A 22,427-nucleotide genomic window follows, 5' to 3' on the forward strand; every position below is an offset into this window, starting at 1 on the left:
CTCAACGGGTAAATTGAGGAAAATGGGCGCAGATCATAGCAGATGCATTTGACCAACATCGTCATGTAACGCTTGTTTTTCTTTTTAAGTTCTTCCCCATTCGCTTTAATCCACAACCAACACTCCGAATAGGTCCTTGGACTTGCCGCCGTTCCGATCGGTATTCACACCGGGTCTTGTCTTCTTACCCTTTCTCGTCGTCATCACCACCTCTCCCCAATGTTTTGGCACGGCTGATAAGTTAATATTCTTTGACGTAGTCAGTGGTGCATAGCGAAGCCTCCCAAATTCTCCTGGGACCGGCGACGCATCCCGCCTCGCGCCATCTGCTGGACTCTGTGTTTTTTGTATGTGGGGGGGATATTGAGGTGATACGGAATATTGTTGCCCGTCTGAAGTAGCTGATGTGGCTGTCTCGTGGCTTGCTACTCTTGAAGAGGATGCGGTGGAGGCGTCTAGGGACAGAGTGGCATATCCGGACTGGTGAGGTTGCAGCGCCCAGATGTCAACCACAGAACTATGGATGTTGATAATGGTGATTAGTTAAGGTGTTTTTGAGCTCGTGATAGCCAAGTTTTGTTGTCAGATGGCCATTTATATGTATGAGAGCAGACATACTCTGACGTTCGCTGGCATATCGCCTCCAGAGCTTCTCTCTCCCGTTTCAGATATTCTGGATCGCGAGCCTGGCGTTGAACTGACCCCACACTCCCATACCCGTAGCCTGACTGGTATAGCTCATCGTCGAGGAGTCGGGATGATTCAGACTACACAAAGTCAGTAAGGGATTTTATACTTAAATACGGAAGCAAGAGCCTGCGAAGCTTCGTCGCATTGAAGGACAAGAGAAGGTAGTGCCCGGGCGATGGGTAGAAGCAAAACCCGGACGACCCTACAACTCACATCATGGCTATCTCTCCCGCCCCGACCCAAGCAGGAAGCGCACACGCCCATTTATTGCGACAGGGTAAGACGCTCTGCTGCCGATGGAACCTAGATAGAAAGACGGTTCTCAGGTTCTGCGAACGAGGAGTAAACAGGACGTAAGATTGACTATATTGTGACAACCGGGGAGCTAGTCAGGCAAGAGGCCTGGGGAGATAGTCATTGAGGCGTCCGAAGAATCTTCATCTGCCGAACGAGGAGGGGTTGAATATTTGGATCGGTGCTTTATGCAGGATGAAAAGAATGAAGTTGGGGGATGATTGAACTGGCAGCATCACAAGAATAGGCAGGGCCTGGCTCCCTGCTGACCAATCAACCGCCTTGTCCAACGCCTACAAGATTCACTTGTTTAATTATACCAACCACTTGAAATTTGACAACCCAGACTCTAACTTTACGTTGCCGTGTTATATATTATTTTCGTATAGGAAGAACTCCGTAGCTATGGAAGTCTAAAGCGCAGAGAACAGAATATAGCTTTAATCGGCATCTTGCCTCAATATCTCGCGATTGCGGTCCCACCTTCAAATCTCTTCCATCTACTTCCCGTTCAGCACCTGATATGCAACCATGGCAGAACGGAAGCCGTGGAGAATTTCCAAATTCGAAAATCAGCGAAGACAAACTCTGGTTGTCCAAGGGTTTCACTAGTCCTTTTCTCGATGCAAAGTTATTGGTCGTTGTAAGACACTATTCTCGATATCCGTGATCATTTATAACCATCCACCAAATGTGGTGTGACAGAAATTGTAGACGTCATATGGAGATCCTGCTAAATTTAAATGACGGGAAGACGAATCTGAATAGGAGATATCAACATTAATCCTGAAGCAATTCTGCCAAATCTTGACCTTATAATCCTATTGGGAGATAGTTCTATAAAATTCAGTGTCCTTTGTTGAGAAGTTGAGAAGAATTCCGCGAAGATCGGATTTGGCCGCATAAAAGAGCGTGGAAGTAAATAAATAAACCGTTCCAAGCTCAAATCCGGCTAAAATTTGTCACTTCCGCCCAACGTCTCCGCTCCGGCGCCCAAATCTGAATATAGCCACTCTTAATCAGTTCCCATCTCCACTTGTGTCTTGCATCTCTTTACAAATAGCCATTACAATCTAATAAAATCCTTACATTTTAATCTCTTTGCGACTCGGGCATAATGTTCGACCTCCCAGACGCAAAGCGGTACGTAATGCGCCGTCCATATTCCATCAATCATCACCAGTCACTATCCTTATTTGGATATGACCTCCCCAAATAAATCCCCTAGGAAACATAAGCGAAGATCAATCCATTACATGCTTAATGGTTGATTTCTAACCACCTACCTCGCTAACAGCGTACGTCGCGAGGATCTACGGGACCGTCACTCATCATCCCGCTCCCCTTCTCCAGTCGAACGCATCACTGCCACATATGCAGCAAACACTCTACGAGACATATTCTCATCAATAGAAACATATACTCCGCCTGACTTGAAAGAATCGCGTCCCGCTGTTGATTTGGAACATATCCAAGATGAAGAGGAGGAACAGGAATTCGAGTTTAGGCTTTTTCATTCAGCAGCACTGCCTGCTAGAAAGGGCTCGACAGACCAGAAGCCAGGGGATGGGGGGAAAATTGCCAATAGACCAGTTGATGGTGTACATATGAGTCCTAAAGAGCACAATGAAGCAGCAGACGCTGGTATTCAAAGGTTTCGTATCAGGCTACGATCTCCAACACCTGCCGCGAGGGATGAGAAGGGAGAGTTTGTGATTCCGTTTCGGGGCTGGGAATATTACTTTTCAAACCCAGAATGGATTAAACGGAAATCGGCGGTAAAGCAGGGAGAAGGGCAGAGGTTTGAGTTGGATACGCCAGGGAGGGAGCGATTCATCGATGCGGCAGTTAGTGGGAAATCAATAATTGAACACTCGAAGAATGGTCCATGGGTAAGCGCACCTGAGATTTAACCTCCCCCCTTTCCGTCATGTACATCGTCTCGATTTGAGCAGGTAAAAATATCAGCGTACAGAGAAGGCAAAGAGTGGAGATGCGAGAGATGGTCGAACAACCTCGAAGGTATCATAAATTAATTGATATATCGAATTTAGCCCGGTTGCCATCTTCCCTGGCGAGTCATCCACCTAAAGACTATTGCTCCATCCAGAAAGAAGGATAAAGGGCTCTCTGACCCTGCACAAGCGGCGAATGCTACATTGATAAACATGTCGTCCGCTGTAGAAAAGGTGCCCAAGTCTAAAAAAAAACCTGGCAAAAGGCGGCGAATAGCCATTCGACGGCGTCTAGCCACTGCCAAGATAGCGGAAGAAGCGGACAGGGAAAAGCGGGCAAGGAGGAACCGGGAGAAGAAGATTAAAAGGAGACAGAAAGAGAAGGAGAAGAAGGCTGCTCTTCGTGAGGCGGCTGGGGGTCAAGAGAAAACTAAGGACGGAGATTCGGCGGAGGTTGATACGAGTGATTAGAGGGCAACAAATATCACTGCATAATTTTTACTGGCCATCGTAGGCAAGTAACGAGAAATTTTCCGTGATACCCATGTTCTTGATGCTTCGAACATAACGTACACTACTCGCATATTACCATTTTAAGTGCCTATTTCCACATTTCCTTGATCATCCCCCTTCGCTTGGATGTCTTCTTCACAAGTCATACGATATTTCACATAACTCACAATGCTCAATTGATTATGAAGTCTTCTCCCCCAAAATAATGTTTTTCCCACAGCATTCCTTCAATCACCAAGGTTCAATCCCTGACACAGCAAACATTTCGCTCTACGGAAAGCCGAGAGCAACTAATGACATCATCTATTTGAATCTCTGGGTATAGGAATTTAAGAGACAACAAACCACCGTCCACAATATCGATTTTTGTATTGTGGAAAGGCAGTATATGGGCACATTATAGCACTAGTCCTGTACGGAAATAATGCTTACCGGTCATGTAATTATTGCGCGCTGCATCCCGATCTTCTCTCGTAGAGGCCTGTAGATCATATCTTTCCTTACTCCCCATTTCAAACAATCCAAAACGTGACACACTGAAATGCCAGCAGAGATAAACTAACCTCTGATTTCACCATTGCCTGCTAAAGAGTGGCGGAGAAGAGAAAGACAGTTCATTGCGATCAACCAAAGTGAGCGCTTGCATTCCCACTCTTGCTAGTCAACAACTCAATGCACCACATAGTAATGGTTCCCACATCCAAAAATACCCCGGATTACACGCCATCGCAGTAAGAAATATACTTTGTAAGGCTTCTCCATCTAGCCCTGTTTGCACCTCAACTTGCAAACCTGCATCTTACCCCTATCACAATTGACATAGATGATGCAGCACAGATCAAAGACAACCTCTGATCAAACATTGATTTTTTTTTTCCAAGCAGGCAGCACCCTCGACTCTTCCCCGAATCGCTGCCCGGGCGACCTGAAAATGTCGTGGAAGTGGGCGTCCCACCGGTCAACGGCGTTATCTGAAGAAGACCGCAGGGAATATAAGCAGGTCCTGTCTCAGGTCAACTTTAACATGAAGCAGCATAACGCGCGTGTCGGCCTCGTCTTGACTGACACTGAGTTAGTAACAATTAAAAAACTAGACGGGAATGGCAACCTTTTGGTGGCACAGTATATATCGTGGGAAGACAGGTACGCTTAACTATTCCTTTGGGACTGTAGGTTTCTTGGGATGTTGGGGGCGGAATGGATAATGACTGGCGGCTTTGATAAACAGTCGCGAGGCTCAACAAGAGGTACAGAATTTCTGCCAGAGATTGTGTTGCAAGTAGTACTTTGCATCTGGGCGGAGGCCCCTCTTTTGATCATCTGCCTGTGAAGCATACTAGACGCAGAAATGGATGGGAAAAAGCTGTCTGCCACTCAGGGAAACTAGCAATCTTCATTCCAAAGTCTTTGACGCAACTTTGACGCATTCAGTGCCCTCCTTAATCCAGCCACGATCCCTGTTTCTAATATATGTATAGCTAGTATAAGTGATGGCAACATCAAAATCAATCTAAACAACTCTTTCTGAGTCGCCCAGAATGATGAGAACGTTCCTAACAAAAAGGGTGCAAAACAAAAATAGTCTGGGGTAAGCATCATTGTGTTCAATTAAAGCTGAATGAATTTGTTGGATGCCGATGATGGTTTTGTTCATACACTCTTTGCTGTAAGTACCACAGTTCATCATCAAGGGACCTGGAAGATACTCCATCAAAAACTCACTTGGAAGGCCACCATCACGTTGAAAGGCATCAAGGTGAGGTGCAGAGCTGGTTGAATTTACAGAAGCATAAACCTGTAAATCTTTAGCACATAGCCGTCAACAAGAATTCCAAATAGTTCCAGATTGCAATACGCCCCTGATCTTGTAATGAGAGCGATTCAAATCACGCACACCATTGCTAGCATATCCCTCCAGAGAGAAAATGCAACCGAGAAGCCTAAAGATTCGCCAACACGTCATTAGCGAGGGCAGAGCTGAGGCCCCCATCATACTATCTCGTGGGGGGATGCGGAAATGATACGCTACTCCCGTTGAGCTAGTTATATCCCACGTTGGCCACCACTTCAAAACGTTCTGCTTTGGAAAATGCTCCTTCTGATACACAACGTAACTAGAAGCAGCGGAGAGGCAAAATGCGGAATAGTAAGTTCGACCTGGCAGGTGTTTCAGAATTTTAAGGCAACAGACATATAAATATGCTTCCGGGTAGTGACAGGCAGAAAAGCATGTGGTTGCGAGGTTTATGTTGTATAGAGATGCACTGACGAGGTTGGTCTCCATATTGGAGGAAATTCAGTCTTTGGGTTGCGCTTGAGCTAATTAACTACCCTCTCCACATGGTTGCGGGACATCCCGTAACTTACCAGACGGTTAATTAACGTTAAACAAAGTGGGGCTGGACCCGATCTACGGAACAAAGGCACACAAGTCTGGGATGGGAAGGCCTGATATTCTCTACACTCAGCATCAAAATAAAGGGTTAAACGGATGGGATGAAAAATTGACATATTGTAGTCTATTCAAAGTTAGGATTCAGTAACTAATAAGCCTTTTTCTTTTTCAGAGAAAAATGCATGCGTGTCTACATAGTCTACATAGATACTTGATGACATGGCAATGCAGTCCCCGATGCTAGGGCTCTTATCAAGAGAAGTTGTTTTGCAGCATTGGAGGAAATTCAGTGTTTTGTGTTGCTCTTGAGCTAATTGCCCTCTCCACATGGCTGCGGGACATCGGTTGACAAGTCAGGGATAATAAACATTTGAATTCCCATTTGATACAATTATATGCACGAAATAAATGACCAAATATACTGAAAAGAAAAGGAGGTAAAATTTCTTATGCAAAGAAAGAAACCGTGAATGTGAGAGTGACTTTGACTTACTTCTGAACGAACAGAGAAACGTAAACAGCTGGATAAATAGGTTCCAAGATTGTGAGAACAAAAGAGAGAAGGGGGAAATATGACGAATACGATCCGAATAGGAAAATAAGTCCCCATATGTAGTTGTGCCCAATTTGCCAAATACTCAATATCATAGACGTATTGACGCATTTTTTTTAAGACACGGAGCCAAGGGTGCTGCCCGTAGTAACCAGAGATGCTTATTTGGCCCGTAATTAACCCTCCCAAGTTCTCAAATTGCATAAGAACTGGCGGCTTGATGTGGCTCAATAGGTCTGCCGTCATCCTAAATGACCTCCCAACGTGGCGGCTTGTGCACCCGCTTTAGACTCCGGTAGAAACAACGAGGCTCTCGGGCTGATCATCTTAACCCAAGATAATTTGGTGACTTACGTGACATAGCTTTGGTTTGAAAATTCGAATGGAAATCACTCCACCGGGTCGCGGAGCTTCGACGTTGAAACCTTCCACTGCGAAACCTATAGGTAAATGACCGTCCGAAACGCTCTCCTCAATTCTTCTCAGAATCTCTAGTTAGATTGGTCGCATTCGGGAATCGCTTCAGGTGGCGGAAACCCCCCTCGTCATCGTTCGGACCATCCTGGACAGGAGGAACACTTTTTATTGAAGTCTGTATGTTGGAATGGCATAGCTATTGCTGCAGAAGCGGTGGAACATATCTTTCAACTACAACTGATCATCTCTCAAGTGGTTCATAGAAAAATATGAGCTCACGCTCGATTTAGTGTAGATAATCTCGGAAGTGTTAATACTTATATGAAATAAGCACAGAAGAAGTAAGGAAGAAAATGCGGTATTTCGATGGCTCAACTTCAAATGTGATGTCTCGAAATCTATACTTTAGGGACAACGGATTTATATGCAATTCTCATCTCCAGTGGATAAGAGAATCAGTTGAATTGCCAATCATATATTGAAACCATGCCATTGCACGTGCAGTGCAAGTATTACACTCGCTAATATGTGAACTCCACGAATCTCTGATTGAACGACATATAACAGTGCTCATTCACAGAGAGATAGATTTCAATCCAAACTCCATCCGTTCAATAAGGAAAAAGCTTATTATGCTTGTAGTCCCTACGAAGCGGAGCAGCTTGTTGACTCAAAGATTCAAAATCCATGTCACCAAGAGGTCGAATGAATTAGGTCAACTTGCTGACTCTCAAAATGTTTGATACGTCATCATATCTGCAACTGGGATTTTGCCTAGTTCCACTCCTTCAGCCCCATCATCGACATTCGATCGAGACCGGCACGAACTATGTAGTGATTCTCAGATAAACATACGCGCAGGAGATGCATGAATAATAGATATAACGGAGGTATCATTACCGTTATGCGTGTCAGCTGATAAGTGAGGCATATGGAATATTCAACGCGATAAAAGAGAGTTCATTTCAAGGAACAGATTTCTCCGTCAAGATTCGAAGTTGTCAACAGCTAGATTAGAGCTCTAGACTCTGTTTTAGATATTTCAGCTTTTGCAACAACGATGTATTGAGTAGCAACTGTTTCGAGTTAATGGGTATGAGTTATATATTAAAAGCAAACATCAATGAACCCGAGAGAAAACCTCACCATCAAAAGTAAACGATAAAATCCGGGAAACTAGAACCAAAGGCCACCGTGCACAGCAACGACTTTGCCACATTCCATCGCAGCAATATATTGATAACCCGAAAACTCTGATATCTAGAAATACTCAGGGTGTGCTTGAACTTGAAACACTGAGCGAGAAATAACAGAAAAGCGGGTATTATGCAAGCCAGACTCATTGAAAATAAAAAAAAAAATAAAAAAAACCTACAAGCTGACGCAGCACCGGCATAGAAAGCATATCAGCAAAGTAAAACGAATAGAAAACATAACAGGTACAAAAGATCCAATGGGTAGGAATTCTGAAATGTACAGATATTCCGATGCGAAATATCAAAATGTTACAGTCAATTGTGGCCAGATAAGGGGACTCAGTCATGTCAGGGTAAGGGCATGCAGATCACGTTCTATGGTGTCTGTGGCATCGGAGAATAAAGCAGAAAATGGGTTTGAAATGTTGTCAACACATTATCAAAAGGGTATCCTGAGCTGAAATATGTTTACGAAGCGGGAGCTGCAGGAGCCGGAGCAGTTTTGGTGGCATCTGTTGGTTCAGCGTCGGCCTTTGCGGATTGGGCATTTTCAGCGGGCGCAGGTTCAGCAGTCTTGGGGGCTCCGGTAGGAGTATCTGCGGCAGTAGCATCAGGCACATTAGAGGTGGCGGCTGGTGCAGCCGAAGAAGCAGCTACATTTGAGGTTTGACTACGATTAGTTTTCTGATACGATCGCGCTACCAACTGGAAGTATGGGGTGTCCAATTACCGTCAGTAGCGGGAGCCGGTGTTGGAGTAGCATTCACAGCTGCTGGGGTTGCTTCTTTTGCCGGTTCAGGAGCTGGAGTGGCTGAGGTGCTGGCATCTGCTGCAGCAGGCGTGGGTTCTGTCGTAGGAGCAGTATTAGTGGTTGCAGAAGGCGCATCCGTGGGGGCAGGTGTTGCGGCAGCCCCTGGAGTATCTGCAGGAGTCGCAACTGATGCTGCCTCGGGAGCCGGAGCCGAGGTGGAGGTAATATCCGCGGGAGCAGCTGGCAGCCCTGAGGCGGCTGGTCCGCCTGCAGGAGCGGCCTCTGCTGGTTTAGTCTCTGCGGGCTTCGTCTCCGGTGGAGGAGCTGCGTTCGTAGCAGCAGTTGTCGCAGTGGCTGTCGCCACAGGTGCCTCCGCTGCTGAAGCTTTTTGGGATGCTACTCCGCGTCGCTTACGATTCTTGAAGAAGTTCTTGAACCCTTTCTTCAGCTGGTCAAGCGCGTCAGATGCTATTCGAGAGTCAGGCTACGAAAACCAGTCGAAAGCAAAGTCCGAAGCGTATGGGTCGATCTCCGTCAAGGAGGCAAGCGGCCTAGAATGGTGGTATAACTTACGAACACCGGGCATGATTAAGAGTGGTGTGGACGCCGGGTGTGGAGCGGAAAGGGGAAGCAGGATAAAACACCAGGATTAAGAATTGTTAGTTATATATTGCGCAGGCAAAAAACAGAAGCGGTCGTTCTAGACTATATAGCCGTTCAAACTTCAGAAAAATCGATGGTGAGGACACAAAACTTGACATTTGACTTGCAGAGGGAGAAGCAGAAAGGAACAGACGTGGCGCAGTGCAGACGAAGTGAGGAGGTTCGGCTTTTTTAAGCTCCAAATAACCTGCACGGGATCATCAATGCCCGTCCGTCATGGCGGGTTGAAAATGAAGAAAGGAGAGAGAGACATGTGACATGGTCTTGTTTGCGGACTAACTAGTTTTAGTGTTTGAAACTCCCCATCGTTGCCCCTATTATTTTCCCGCATCCACCACAACTGAAACATCTCACGTCCGCTGGCATTTACAACTTTCAATCGACACTTGTAGCTAACCTGCTCCGTATGGGCTCTGGAATATGGAGACTCCAGACACACCCCCAGTGAGGAGCTTTTTACCATCATTCGAGGGTTCTCTTGAATTTGCTGTCTCACAGTTACTGTTTTGCAGTAACCCCACCATTCATGTGTCGCTCCTAACTCTGTCCAACCTTTATATTGACAGCCTGACAGAATATCTGCATGACCTAAAGTTTTATGCGCTTCTGATTGGAAAATAACGATACATTCTCAAGCAGGGGCCTGTTTTCGCTGAACGAACATTCATTCGCAGCTTGTTCCATGGTACGTTCCTGAATCTTAATGAACCGCAATTAGCTACCAAGCTTTAAAACAACCGCTGCTTAACCGTCCTATGTTTAAAGACCTAACCAGGGGTGCCCCTTTGTAATTCTTTTCTTTTGTATAATTCCTTCTTGTGGTTTGTGAATAATCCAACACACAGAGATTAGAGAGGGAGGGAGGGAGAGAGGGAGAGAGACACAGACCCAACTGAGCAATCTCAACCCTTGGATTTAAAATGAAGCAAAGACACGCGGGTGCGCCCCAACAACCAGTTGATCTTGTGTTATGAAATACAATTCTCTCCACTAACCTCATAACACGCAAATAGTCAACACTACTAAACATTGCTCTGTGCGACTGCTATCGATACAAGGCTCATAGAACTCGGTCCTTCCCAGCTTTCTTAGACTCCGCAACAGCGTCTGTGTTCTTGTCTGCGTGCTCGTCTGCGTGCTCGTCTGCGTGCTTGTCTGTGTCCTTGTCTGCGTCCTCGTCTGCGTGCTTGTCTGTGTCCTTGTCTGCGTGCTCGTCTGCGTCCTTGTCTGCGTCCTTGTCTGCGTCTTCGTCTGCGTGCTCGTCTGCGTCCTTGTCTGCGTCTTCGTCTGCGTGCACGTCTGCGTGCTCGTCTGCGTGCTCGTCTGCGTGCTCGTCTGCGTGCTCGTCTGCGTCCTTGTCTGCGTCTTCGTCTGCGGGTTGGGTAGTGGTGGCCTCTAGGTTTACTTTGTAATCTGCAGGCATAATCGCTGTCGAAACTCGAATTTCAACATAAGTCTTCAATCCATAAAGAACGTGCGCATCTCGAATCCAATTAAACAAACAGCTACCAGTTCCTCCCATCGCCCCGAACCCATTGATATCGACCAGTCGCCCTTCCATACCAGGCGTCAAAAGGAAGTCGAATACGAACCCACGAGTGTGGATATCATGCGACACGGTTCTATCGGGTATCTGCATGGAATATTCAAGAATCTCATATCGAAGGCGATTTGCGCACTGAAAGACAACCTTTGCCAACCATATCATATTTTCAATTGTGCCATTGGGGAATGGAGTGAGCCAATGTCTCTGTGAAACGGCAGTCACGTGTGGAGAACCTGGGGGACAAAACGCTCGAAATTCAAGGGACTGGCGGAACGTGTCGTCGAATGGGATTAAGAAGAGCTTTGGCTGTTGTTCTACGTCAATCAGGAGCGCCCCGTGCGCCAAAGATGATGTGCAAAGGCGCCAGACAAGCTCTTTGAGCGACGTGACTGGTAACTTTTGTTCAAGCTCATCTGTTGGGTTTGTAAGATCGAGACGACAGAACCATTTCTTTCCAGGCCGAAAAACAAAATCTATCGGCATATCCGACATAGTTTTCGGAAAATGCGCTGCAATGTGAGCAATCCGTGTCTCGTCCGCCTTGTCCTCCACTAGCCAGTGGTAATTCGCTTCTATTATCTCCTCAATTACTAGTTTTGGCAATTCGAAGACATGCCACTCGTCGTACCCGTTATGATTCATTATCGCCTTGGCCCAATGGCTATATCGCTCGACATTTGGCATCACATTTTCGTGTTTTCGCCCTGGCTCTTCTGGAATGACGGCGCAGATTTGCTCGTGGGTGTGGCTATGAGAGTTACAGCACATGTTGGTGCTCATCGTTGGGTCATTGGAAAATCCAACCAAAAGCGTTAGGTGGTAATGTGGAAAAACCGTAAGAGCTAGCGTCCCGCCCTCCTCAAAGGACATTGGAATGATAGTCCCTAACATTTGGCTGGGGTACCCTCTATGCGGCGAGTAAGTATAAAAGACAGGAAGAGAAAAAATAATGACTAACAAACGTGATAACTCTAACGATAGCAGAACTTGTTAAATGGCTAGTATGCATATGAACTATACATGCACCCGATTCATTTGGAAATATCCAAGTGTTGGGAGTGCCGAATTCATGAGAGCGAAGGACTTTGAGGGAAAGGAAAACTCGCAAGCAGAGTCCTTTGTCGTTTCCTTACCGGGGCCTCGAGCTTATGTATTTCTCGGCATCTCGCCCCTCCCCAGACATCCATTTCTGAGAAGTCCAGCCCGGCCCTGGGTAAAAATGGCTTCTCGTGATGTCCCTTCTCTAAGGAAATTGCTGGGACTCCCGTCACGCATGTTCAGCAAGAGGAACCTATGTGCAGAAGCCCAGCAGGAAGGTGCATTATTTTCTGTCGGCCAATGTTGGCACTATACTTTGCGCATACTTTCGTCCACGGGTGCACTCATCAAATACCAGAAGTGGATGCTGTTGTAATCGTCATTGCTTCGATCCATTCCAGGGCTGTCATCACGCGGTTTGTGGGGCCTGTTCACTGCTTATAGCTTAAGCGTTATTCTGTCCCCAAGTGCCGTTTCTGTCCCGACGCAGAATATCATTCGTGTCGGGTATACTTTTCATTATATCCTCCGAGAAATTCAATGAAGATCGAAAGATCTCTACTCCGGAGCTTCGAAGGCTTTCTCTGACGGACTGTCAAGCATCGTCTTTTGCTGACATAGTCTTACTAATGTTCTCAAATAGATTCCTCAACAGGTACAAGTTATTCAACATCTAGGACACGTCAAAGGAACCAATTGAAACGAACTTGAATATATTTCTTATCTAGTTTCCAATGTCAACCACTTCATTCTCACTAACTACCGCTACTATATTATCGTCTTTAAGTATCTTTCAACTCAGCTATTTTGAATAAGAACTCTGATTCTCTCACTTTGATTTTACATGTCACAATTATCAGCCTCATTCTTAAGTAGTATTATTATTATTTATTCATTTTAGATGCATGCAATCAAAGATGATAATATCCATCTGCTTAAACTAGGATTTAACTATGTTTTGAATCTAATCAACAAACATAACTTGAAACATACAATTATGAAATTTTATTCCAGGATGATATAGAATTTAAAAGAAGTTATAATAGAAGACAAGCTTATACAGTCTCAATTTAATGAAAAAATAATAAAACAATCAAAATGAATATCACAAACAGAGAAAAACAAACATTACAAAGAGAGTATTGATAAATAAAACATATAGAAAGTGATATAATATTTAAATTTAATATTTACTAATTATATACTTTAAGTTTTATTTGAATTTAAGATTCATTTTTTCTATAATATTAGAAACTTTCTTCCTAATTCATCATTAAAAATATATATATTCTTTAATTGATTAATAGAGTATTTCTATTTTAATTTCTTTTTATTATTTAATAAATAATTTATTAAAAAATAATCTGAATTTTCAACTAAGTCATAGAACTCTTATCTGTTTGAGTTTATAAAAGTCTTTTATTTTTTTAATAAGTTTAGTTTCATTTTTCAAGAATAAAGCTCTTATCCAGGTACCATTCATCGTATTTGGTGACCTGGAAAGTCAACATCCCCGTGAAAGTCACGGACAAATCACGACTGAAGCGCATTGATTTTCTGGGCGTGGGAACACTGGTGGTGAGTCTCGTTCTATGGGCTTGAGTTGCGGAGGCAATCAAGTCCCCTGGAACCATCCGCTCATCTGGACAACGTTGCCGTTCATTGGAGTGTTCTCTCGTTGTTTTTATCTCCATTGAAAAAAAGTATCGCGACAGAGTCCGTTAAATCGGTCCGTTTCCTCCTGGATCGCACTATTCTTTCAGCCTGTTTAACTCACTGGTTTACCACCATGGCTGTCATTGCCGTGCTCTTCTACGCCCCGCTTTACCTCTCGGCGACTATGACAGGACTGCGATTAATCCCTCAGGCAGTAAAGGGTGCTGCTGGATCCTTGGGGCTTGGGTATCCTGATGCGCGTGGCCGGTCGTTACCTTTACTTCAAATATGCGTCCACTTTCTTGCTTGTTCTGGCTTCCTCACTAATTACCACGTACACCCTCACGACCCCTTCTTGGCATCGGTTTCTTTATTTCTTCATTTTTGGTCTGGGTTATGGCGGCATGCTCACCGTGACACTTGTGGCATTGATTTCTGCGGTCGAGCACAAGCACCAAGCCGTTGTAGCATCAGCTTCATACGCATTCCGGAGCTCGGGAAGCTCGATAAGTATCACAGCTGCTTCAGCTGTTTTTCCAGAATCTGCTCAAATGCAGGTTATGGTCTCGGTTTGGAGACCGGGAGGGTGCGATTGAGATAATCCAGAAGATCCGTAATAGCCTCGATTACATCAATAAGGGTGCCAGCGGACTGGGCATCCTGGAGTATTAGACTCTTACATGGATGCTTTAAGGGCTTTGTTTGTTTCCAAGTTGAGTCTGGAAATACTGGGTTTTGGTGTCAAGTCTTTATGAAGGAATAAACCCCCCATAAACCTTGCGAGGAAATGAAATACTGGAAGGGCGTAATCATATACCCTTCTTTTTTTGTGTGGGCTTCGATACCTTTTATAATTCTCCATATAGACGATAAGGCGTTCAAAAGATATATTGGGTTGGGTTTCGGTACTTCCATGTGCTTTCGCTTCGGGATTTCATTGGGCCCCATAGAACTGCTCTATTCTCACTCGCGGGAAGATTCACACACAATTCTTGCATGTTACTTTTGTAGATATATGGCTAAGATTTGCATTACTCACCAAATTCTCAATATGGATACAAATGGCGGCAATGCGCAAGCCCAAGAAGGATACGCAGACAACGTTTCCTAGACGGCGGTGGATCCTTTACGATCCCCAATCCCGGCAATTGTATGACGTCGAGTGCTCGCTTTGCCGAGCGTCAGCCAAATAGTTACCTCCACTCGTCTCTCGAGTTTGTCCACAGAGGAACACATCTAACTACTACAATTTTTATTTAAGAAATGAATATCGTATTGTAGTATTGCAGAACATAGTTGAGATCATTGATATGACAAATACAAGATCCAAGCAAAATCCCAAAACCCCCGTGCTTATAAATATCTGCGCTCTGTGTCTGTAGAAGAAGATGGCGGTGGCAATAAGCCCACGCTTATTTTTGGCAAGTCGCCAATTTGGTGGACTTTACTGAACACTCGAACCATTATGCTTTTCCGTCCGTAACTATTGTCAAGTCTCTTGTTCTCCTCCAACCTTCTTTCATATTCCAGATAGAATCATTGCTGACAACGAATCTGCGTTGTCCTCCGTAGTTTCTGAAGAGACATTCATTTAACATCACCATTAAACCTCCAGATTGATCCTATAGACCCTGTGTGATACACAACCCTTTTGGACTAGCTTCATCCTGCAATCTACGGATAAAACGTCCTGATTCAAGCCGCTATCAGAGCGGACAGCCTGTCAGTGACTGAGAGTGAGATACAAGTCTTTAAACTCGTATGTGTCTACCAAATCCCCCACTTTCGACGGATGTGACTTCCGATGACAAAAATTGAACATAAATCACCCTGTCATTGAACGTGGCACCAGTCCACCATCCAGAGACAGCCAACGCAAGCAGAGACTGTTAGGACCCTATTTGATGCGCACGTAACTTCGGGTCTTTCCACCTACTCACTGGTGTTTGTTGGTGATTTGCAGTATATCGACCCAAGCGACAGACAAGCCCCTACGAATCGAACAATCGAATACGTTGCGTTTGAAATACAGGCCCAAGTTCGTCGATAGGGGTAGAAGGGGTTTGAGAAATATAAGGGAATCCCTTCCGTGATCAAAACAGCTGTCGCAACAAGGGGAAGAGCGTGGAGCACACGAGAGGTTATATACTGTCGCGAAATTCGCCGGACGACTGACCTGTGCTACGTACAAACCTCAAAATTATGAATTTATCGATCCAACTTCCCATTGCTGCGGAAATTACAACTAGCTATTCAGGTACATGAGAAAGAGTTAGGAAGAGATAGGGTCCTTCGCGTGAATAAGGCAGAAGCCACAGCAAGCTTGACACTTAGCAGCGGATCTGCGAACTCTTACGGCCGCAATTTTTCAAACTTCTGCATATTTTTTTTAGCCTCAGATTTCAAGGTGCTGAAACTAACAAATAGATTGGTAAGGATGCCAGGTGTGGTGGCCCTTGAGAATAGAGATGAGGATATGGACACTGGGGGCGACGACTCCCATACCAATGGAGTCAAAAACGATCATGTTATGGGAAGGCTCGAAGTAGAACTGGATAGAAGCTGTTGGCCGCCGTCATTCCCATTCGCTTATAATAACAAACTTCGAAAACGGGTGCTTATTTCGACCACTGCATCCTTTGCAAATGTTGCGATTCTTTTTCTTATGAAAATACCAGATATCGAACTGCGGGTCATATCCGATGATGTTTTGGATCTTGCACAAATAACAAGGGAGGCTGCCTGTTATGCTGACACACCTGTTCCAGCTCAACCCGGTTCCAAATCGAATTCACGGTCTTGGATAAGTGTTACCGGTGCGGAGTTAATCAGCTGGGCGGATATGTTGATTCTCAGCCCTATGGCTGCCGGAACATTGGGGGCCATGCTAGCAGGCCTCACCACAAGTCTTACATTGACAGTTTTACGAGGGTGGGATATTACGAAAACGGTCTTGCTGGTGCCTGGAATGACCTTGTCAGAATGGCAATTCCCACTGACCAAGCGGCAGCTCAACGACTTAGCATCGTCTTGGCCGTGGGTAAGGGTTCTGCCCCCGATTCTTTCCGGATATAAGCCTCCCACTGGGTTGGTAGAAATTCCCTGGGATAGCTGGGCTATGTTTGGCAACGAAGTTGGGAAATGCCTCGGTTATTCATCAATTCCTATCAGCATACAGGAAGATGAAAATTTGGCCAAGAATAATTTCAGCCGCGATGGGAGGGACTTATCAACTGACCGCGACAAAAACGCCCAACAACGGAACAGGGAGCTTTCTCATAGCAAAGATACTGAGATTTGCACCAATGGCCTTGCCAAAGAGAAGACCATCCTTCCCCCGGAAATATTGACTATGATATTTGAGATCCTTGATGACTGGGAAACAGCAACCTCGGTCGGCATATATACTAAGATTCCGATGCCCCGGAAATGGAAAAATTACATCCCTACGTCGATGAAACCCTCCACAATTGAGTACGCTGTTCTTCGCGGGTCAATGAAAGAGATTGAACAACATCTCTCCAAAATTCCAGCCTGCAAGCCATTATCCATTCTTGTCACAGATCTGATCCTTAAGTTCTCCCGAACAGATATTCTGGACTATCTCCGCAAATCGCGAATGGATCTGTATTTAGCGACACCCCAGCTCAAAAATCTTCCCTTGTCGGTGTCAGCCAAATTCGGCAGCACAGCCATCCTTACATGGTGGCAGAATTGCTCCGCACTTCCGACACTCCCTGTAAAAGACTATCTCCCTGAAGCGATCGACGCAGCCTCACGCGCCGGTTTTGTGCATATGCTAGAATGGTGGCGCAAATCTGGCCTTCCTTTCCACTACACAGAGCGCTCCCTCGAGTCAGCCTCCGCGGAGGGCCGCATCGCCGTCCTCGACTGGTGGAAAAACACCTCAAAAACGGCACCGCCTTATGACCCAGTCCCTCTGAAAGTTGGCAAATCTGTCCTTCTCGCAGCACAGACCGGGCGCACTGATTCGCTTGCCTGGTGGACAAAATCCGATATTCCGTTCGGCCATGCAGAAGCTGTGACTCGGATTGCCAGCAGTCATGGCCATGTGCCAGTTCTGGACTTCTGGTACCGACAGAAGCGTGAGAAGCTAATTTTTGATAATCAAGTTCTCGTTGGCGCAACGAAGAATGGCCATGTCGATGTGCTTGAGTGGTGGAAACGGAGTGGTCTGCCTGTAGAGTTCAAAACGTGCGATATCGAAGAGGCGTTGGAAGACGCGGTTTCAGGTGTGGAAGAGCGCGTACGACTGTGGTGGGCGCGGAATGGATTGAACTTAGGGGTTGGAACTAACGAATGGATGATGGTTAAGTCGTTAAATTAAACCGAGAAAACTTGGTGATCATTTTTGTTAATCTCTACTCTTATCAACTCTTTATTTTATTTTGAATTTCGCTTTTCGTTTCAATTTGAAATGCAGTTGTATTTGCATGGTGACGTGTTGTGTGGTTTTCTTCCGGTCTTTTGCAGTCACAAATCCCACCTTCTGTCTCGATTTCGGCAATGCATATTTAGGTTGCGGACTGCATTAATGATTGGTTTTTCTTTTTATCCCTAACATTGTCTACCTTCCTCCATCTAATTTCTTAATGTTCTGCTGCGTTCGGTGTTAAAATCGGACATTTCTTTCTTAGTGCCACTTACTTTCTTCCTCTCCGAATGCCACCTGTCAGATCAGCAAATTTGAAAAAAGTGCGAAAGTTAATAGCTGGCCGCCCTGGATTCCTGTCCTTACCAACAATTGGTGTCTGCATGCCATCATCCCTGCGACGTGGGCTGAGGCTGGGCATCGAGCTGCCAGATCGAACACCGACAAACTACGGGGCTGCTGATATTTGGCCGCGCCAAACCCTCCTTTCCCCGGAAAACGTCGTTTCGACCTGAAGGGGAAGCTGAATGTTGGAAGGGCTTCTTGTGGGTTTAAAACCCCTGATTAGGAACGACGCTTTTTACCTTGCCCGTGTATTCTCCCCCTCAACGATTTGGATTCTATGTTCCGATCGCACCCCTCATGGTTAGATAATTAAAACTACATCCTTGATCTGACACGTTTTGAACCTCATTCGGTCCCATCTACGAAGCAGCGATATGTGGAGAGAAGGGCTCTTACAATTCGGTCAAATTCAACAAATCACAAAGCTTCTGCGATAATTGTTACCCTAACAGGCGCCCTTTGAAATCCCAGGTTGAGTGGATAAATATATTAATTGGTATCGTCAAAGCACACCGTGAAAGACATCTGCGAGCTTGCCTTAATTACCTTTTCGACATTTCATTTCCTGTGGTCAACAGATGGGGGCCTAGTTACTCACCAATCTCGTCTCTCTGCTCGTGATTGGAAACACACGCCTCCGTAGCTAGATCATGAGCATAACTTCTCTTTTGAAGTAAACACTGTTTTAAAAAACCTTTCTGACTCTTTTCCATTGCCTGAATATTCGTGAACTATGGCAATCATGGCTTTTGGGTTTGTATTTTGGAGCGGCCTTTCCTTGTGCCTAACAACCACTGGCGAAATTTTTTTTCCAGCTTTTACGATGCGCCAGTCATTCGTACTGACATTTATCACCTTGTTCATGTTTTTCTCACTTGCTCGCATTTTCTACTATTTGATTCTTTATCCAGCATTCTTTACACCCCTCAAACATCTTCCAATGCCACCTGTAAGCCCATTTGCTCATCCTTTTTAGTATTCTAACCCTCCATTTACATGAACCAGCGTTAATAATTCATGAACAGGGCCGGAGTATATGGAATGGTCATTTTGCTGCCCTTATTCGAGAACCCCAAGGATATCCGGCCCGACGCTGGATGCAAGAAATTCCAAACAACAGCGTTATCCGATTTTATCACATTGCAAATACCGAAAGAGTCTTAGCACTTAGTCCTAGAGCTTTGGGAGAGATTTTGGTTTCAAAGGCTCATGACTATGAGAAAACTACCCATTTGAAAATGTCATTGCAACAAGTAGCTGGTGATGGTCTCCTCGTCGCAGAGGGTGATGTCCATAAAGTACGTTACTTCTCTCTCCTTTAGCTGATATGATGATATTTTGCATCGCTCATTAATTTTTTGTCAACAGCATCAACGAAGGATTCTAAACCCTGCCTTTTCTTACCGTCATGTTAAGGACCTCTACCCAACATTTTGGAACAAAGGGATTGAGATGGTCAAAGCCATTGAAAAAAGCTTTGAAAAATCCTATGAAAGCCCAAAAATCATAGAGATTTCCGATTGGGCAAGTCGCACAACTCTAGATCTTATCGGTCTCGCTGGAATGGGCCACGACTTTGGGTCGATCTACAACCCGACAAATAAAGTCAACGTAGAATACAGAAAAGTGTTTAGCGAACCATCAAAGTTGATGGTAATCCTCGGGTTTCTCGGTGTGATTTTGAATCCGTGGATCGTTTTCAATCTCCCCTTGCCGCGGAACCGCAAAGTCAAGGAGGGATCAAATTACATCCGCAGCGTTTGCCAGGAGATAATCAATGAGAAGAGGCAGAAGATGACAAGGAAAACAGAACGCGGCGTAGACATACTTTCCGTCGCAATTGAAAACGGCGGATTCAACGACAAAGAGCTTGTTGACCAGGTCATGACATTTATCACCGCTGGACATGAAACAATTGCATCTGCGGTACAGTGGACGATCTACGCGCTTTGCAAATATCCAGAAATACAATCTCGCCTCCGAAAAGAAATACGCTCCTCGTTGCCCTCAATATCGACGGATAATCCAACAGCCATATCCTCCTCCACCATTGACAACCTCCCATACCTGCAGGCTGTCTGTAACGAATCGCTCCGCTTCTACCCCCCAATTCCGTTAACAGTTCGTGTAGCCATCAGGGACACGATGCTCCATGATGCATTCATCCCCAAGGGAACTAGTGTTAACATTGCGCCTGCCGCGACAAACCACGATCCCCAGCTCTGGGGCCCAGATGCCGGAATATTCAATCCGGAACGATGGATGGGGCCTGGAAGGGCAAATACCGGTGGTGCAACAAGTAACTATTCCTTTTTGACATTTATTCACGGGCCGAGGAGTTGTATCGGCTCAGCCTTCGCGCGTGGAGAGCTGGCATGTCTTGTGGCGATTATTGTGGGCAGATTTGAGATGGAGTTGGTGGACCCGCACAAGGAATTGCTGGTTAAGGATGGGATTTCAGGGGCGCCAAGGGATGGGGTTGTAGTGAAGGTGAAAATTTTGGAGGGATGGTGAGTCAGTTGAATATTGAGTCCGTTGTTAAGTTTTATGCGTAAGTACAGTGCCGGATATCTACGAATAGCCGGGTGCGAATGCATGTTTATCAAAGAGAATGGGACGGTTTTTGGCTGCGCGATTTGCGTTTGATTCCAAATATATGTTTTATGGATGCTTTGGTAGTTACTGTGTAACAAGGTTATCAATGTCAAGAGCTGTGGAAATGGTTTTATGATGCAAGATATGTTCAATAATTACAATACTTGAACGAGACATCTGGATGAGTAATGAAGCAATGGTTTGTCTGTTCACTAACCAACTCTGTGTCCCTGAGCATCATGACAACTTGATTGATTGATACTCCTCAAACTTCCTGCCACTCCCATTCTGCGCGAGTTCATAACTGTACATAAACTGAGAGCCTCTATGTTCATCCAGTCTTTTTGCAGGAAGAAGTGTCTCTGGGTGTAGGGGAGTCCAGTGCCAATTATCCATGTGCTAGCAGATCCAGAAACCTGAATCAACAAACACACAATCCTCTTGCATCCCGGCGATGCATGTCCCCTGCAGCAGAAGCGAGGTTTGGGAAGAATAACTCGTGGCACTGCCCACCCAAGGAATGTTCACTGAGACGGAGCATCGAAGACATGTTGTAACTATTCTAAAGCCTTCTGTTGCTGCCTTCTGTCAGAAGCTTAAATGGACTTGAAGCCACCGCTTCTAAGGTTGATGATCCCTTGAATTAGCCACTCCATCAAAAGTCCATACTTTCTCACACGCCGATCTCACTCTCTGCGGGTATCTAGAGCAGCCGTGGTGGAACATAATAATCACCCGTAGCATCCAGGTCGTGAGGAATATGAGGCAAGATGATGTGGTGATCCTTGAGAACGTATCACTTTTTCCCGAAGTTCTGGCAGGTTAATAAACAGGGTTTCTTACTCTGACCTCTTCCCACCCTCGACACTGATTATGTCGTATATATTTTTGGTACTCCCATGAGATGTTCAAATCACTCTCCACGGAGAGGTACGGTGGTATCAATATGGTCACACTTTACTGATTAACGCCGTCGAACTTGATGGCTTACCCACCAGCTGTTTTGTCAAAATGCCCTTGATATTCCCGTATTTCTTAATCGATCTTCTTCCCAACTTTCACAATATATCATACCAAAGCATGGCGATCTCCAACTGAAAGAGAATGCACTGGAAGGCTCGAGACTTACAACACCGCACCACACAAAGTCATCAAGCCCTATAGCTATGGAAAAGATGCCTTCAGAGCCTTGCCTCTCTTTCACGTTTGCAATTACATTCCACTGATCCAGGGTATATCAGATCCCGTAAAACTGGCCCAACTCGTTGCAGACCTTCACAAGTCATCGAAGTCCCCGACAGGGAAAATCGGATTTTACCTTCCGGAAAGTATGATGGATGGCAAACCTATGATGTCGCGTCCTGGGACGATACATGGACTGCATGTTTCTCCAGGTTGTTGAAAGGACTCGGGAATTCGACGCCAAG

At 45.3% G+C, this 22,427-nt stretch overlaps 9 protein-coding genes across 9 annotated transcripts; 5 read left to right on the forward strand and 4 right to left on the reverse strand.

Annotated features, from left to right (window-relative positions):
- Positions 1 to 105: 105 nt before the first annotated feature.
- On the reverse strand, positions 106 to 954 carry PADG_03608 (uncharacterized protein; the record flags this gene model as incomplete). The annotated part of the gene is made up of 3 exons (XM_010761221.1): positions 106 to 517; positions 619 to 767; positions 904 to 954. The coding sequence occupies 3 exons, from the start codon at positions 952 to 954 to the stop codon at positions 106 to 108; spliced, it is 612 nt and encodes a 203-aa protein (XP_010759523.1).
- A 1,147-nt stretch (positions 955 to 2,101) lies between these two features.
- PADG_03609 (uncharacterized protein) lies at positions 2,102 to 3,410 on the forward strand (the record flags this gene model as incomplete). Its single annotated transcript, XM_010760810.1, has 3 exons — positions 2,102 to 2,127; positions 2,282 to 2,876; positions 3,039 to 3,410. 3 exons carry the CDS (start codon positions 2,102 to 2,104, stop codon positions 3,408 to 3,410), a joined length of 993 nt encoding a protein of 330 aa, XP_010759112.1.
- Positions 3,411 to 4,383: 973 nt separating this feature from the next.
- PADG_03610 (uncharacterized protein) lies at positions 4,384 to 4,605 on the forward strand (the record flags this gene model as incomplete). Its single annotated transcript, XM_010760811.1, has 1 exon — positions 4,384 to 4,605. One exon carries the CDS (start codon positions 4,384 to 4,386, stop codon positions 4,603 to 4,605), a length of 222 nt encoding a protein of 73 aa, XP_010759113.1.
- A 3,876-nt stretch (positions 4,606 to 8,481) lies between these two features.
- PADG_03612 (uncharacterized protein) lies at positions 8,482 to 9,350 on the reverse strand (the record flags this gene model as incomplete). The annotated part of the gene is made up of 3 exons (XM_010761222.1): positions 8,482 to 8,666; positions 8,744 to 9,232; positions 9,338 to 9,350. 3 exons carry the CDS (start codon positions 9,348 to 9,350, stop codon positions 8,482 to 8,484), a joined length of 687 nt encoding a protein of 228 aa, XP_010759524.1.
- A 1,137-nt stretch (positions 9,351 to 10,487) lies between these two features.
- On the reverse strand, positions 10,488 to 11,843 carry PADG_03613 (uncharacterized protein; the record flags this gene model as incomplete). Its single annotated transcript, XM_010760812.1, has 1 exon — positions 10,488 to 11,843. The coding sequence occupies one exon, from the start codon at positions 11,841 to 11,843 to the stop codon at positions 10,488 to 10,490; it is 1,356 nt and encodes a 451-aa protein (XP_010759114.1).
- A 1,610-nt stretch (positions 11,844 to 13,453) lies between these two features.
- PADG_11629 (uncharacterized protein) lies at positions 13,454 to 13,705 on the reverse strand (the record flags this gene model as incomplete). Its single annotated transcript, XM_010761563.1, has 1 exon — positions 13,454 to 13,705. The coding sequence occupies one exon, from the start codon at positions 13,703 to 13,705 to the stop codon at positions 13,454 to 13,456; it is 252 nt and encodes an 83-aa protein (XP_010759865.1).
- Positions 13,706 to 13,800: 95 nt separating this feature from the next.
- On the forward strand, positions 13,801 to 14,339 carry PADG_03614 (uncharacterized protein; the record flags this gene model as incomplete). The annotated part of the gene is made up of 2 exons (XM_010760813.1): positions 13,801 to 13,937; positions 14,225 to 14,339. 2 exons carry the CDS (start codon positions 13,801 to 13,803, stop codon positions 14,337 to 14,339), a joined length of 252 nt encoding a protein of 83 aa, XP_010759115.1.
- A 1,765-nt stretch (positions 14,340 to 16,104) lies between these two features.
- PADG_03615 (uncharacterized protein) lies at positions 16,105 to 18,015 on the forward strand (the record flags this gene model as incomplete). Its single annotated transcript, XM_010761223.1, has 1 exon — positions 16,105 to 18,015. The coding sequence occupies one exon, from the start codon at positions 16,105 to 16,107 to the stop codon at positions 18,013 to 18,015; it is 1,911 nt and encodes a 636-aa protein (XP_010759525.1).
- A 1,330-nt stretch (positions 18,016 to 19,345) lies between these two features.
- On the forward strand, positions 19,346 to 20,919 carry PADG_03616 (uncharacterized protein; the record flags this gene model as incomplete). The annotated part of the gene is made up of 3 exons (XM_010760814.1): positions 19,346 to 19,354; positions 19,431 to 19,703; positions 19,774 to 20,919. The coding sequence occupies 3 exons, from the start codon at positions 19,346 to 19,348 to the stop codon at positions 20,917 to 20,919; spliced, it is 1,428 nt and encodes a 475-aa protein (XP_010759116.1).
- Positions 20,920 to 22,427: the final 1,508 nt, after the last annotated feature.

Source organism: Paracoccidioides brasiliensis (genome assembly GCF_000150735.1).
Source record: "Paracoccidioides brasiliensis Pb18 unplaced genomic scaffold supercont2.4, whole genome shotgun sequence".
NCBI classification, from domain to species: Eukaryota; Fungi; Ascomycota; class Eurotiomycetes; order Onygenales; family Ajellomycetaceae; genus Paracoccidioides; species Paracoccidioides brasiliensis.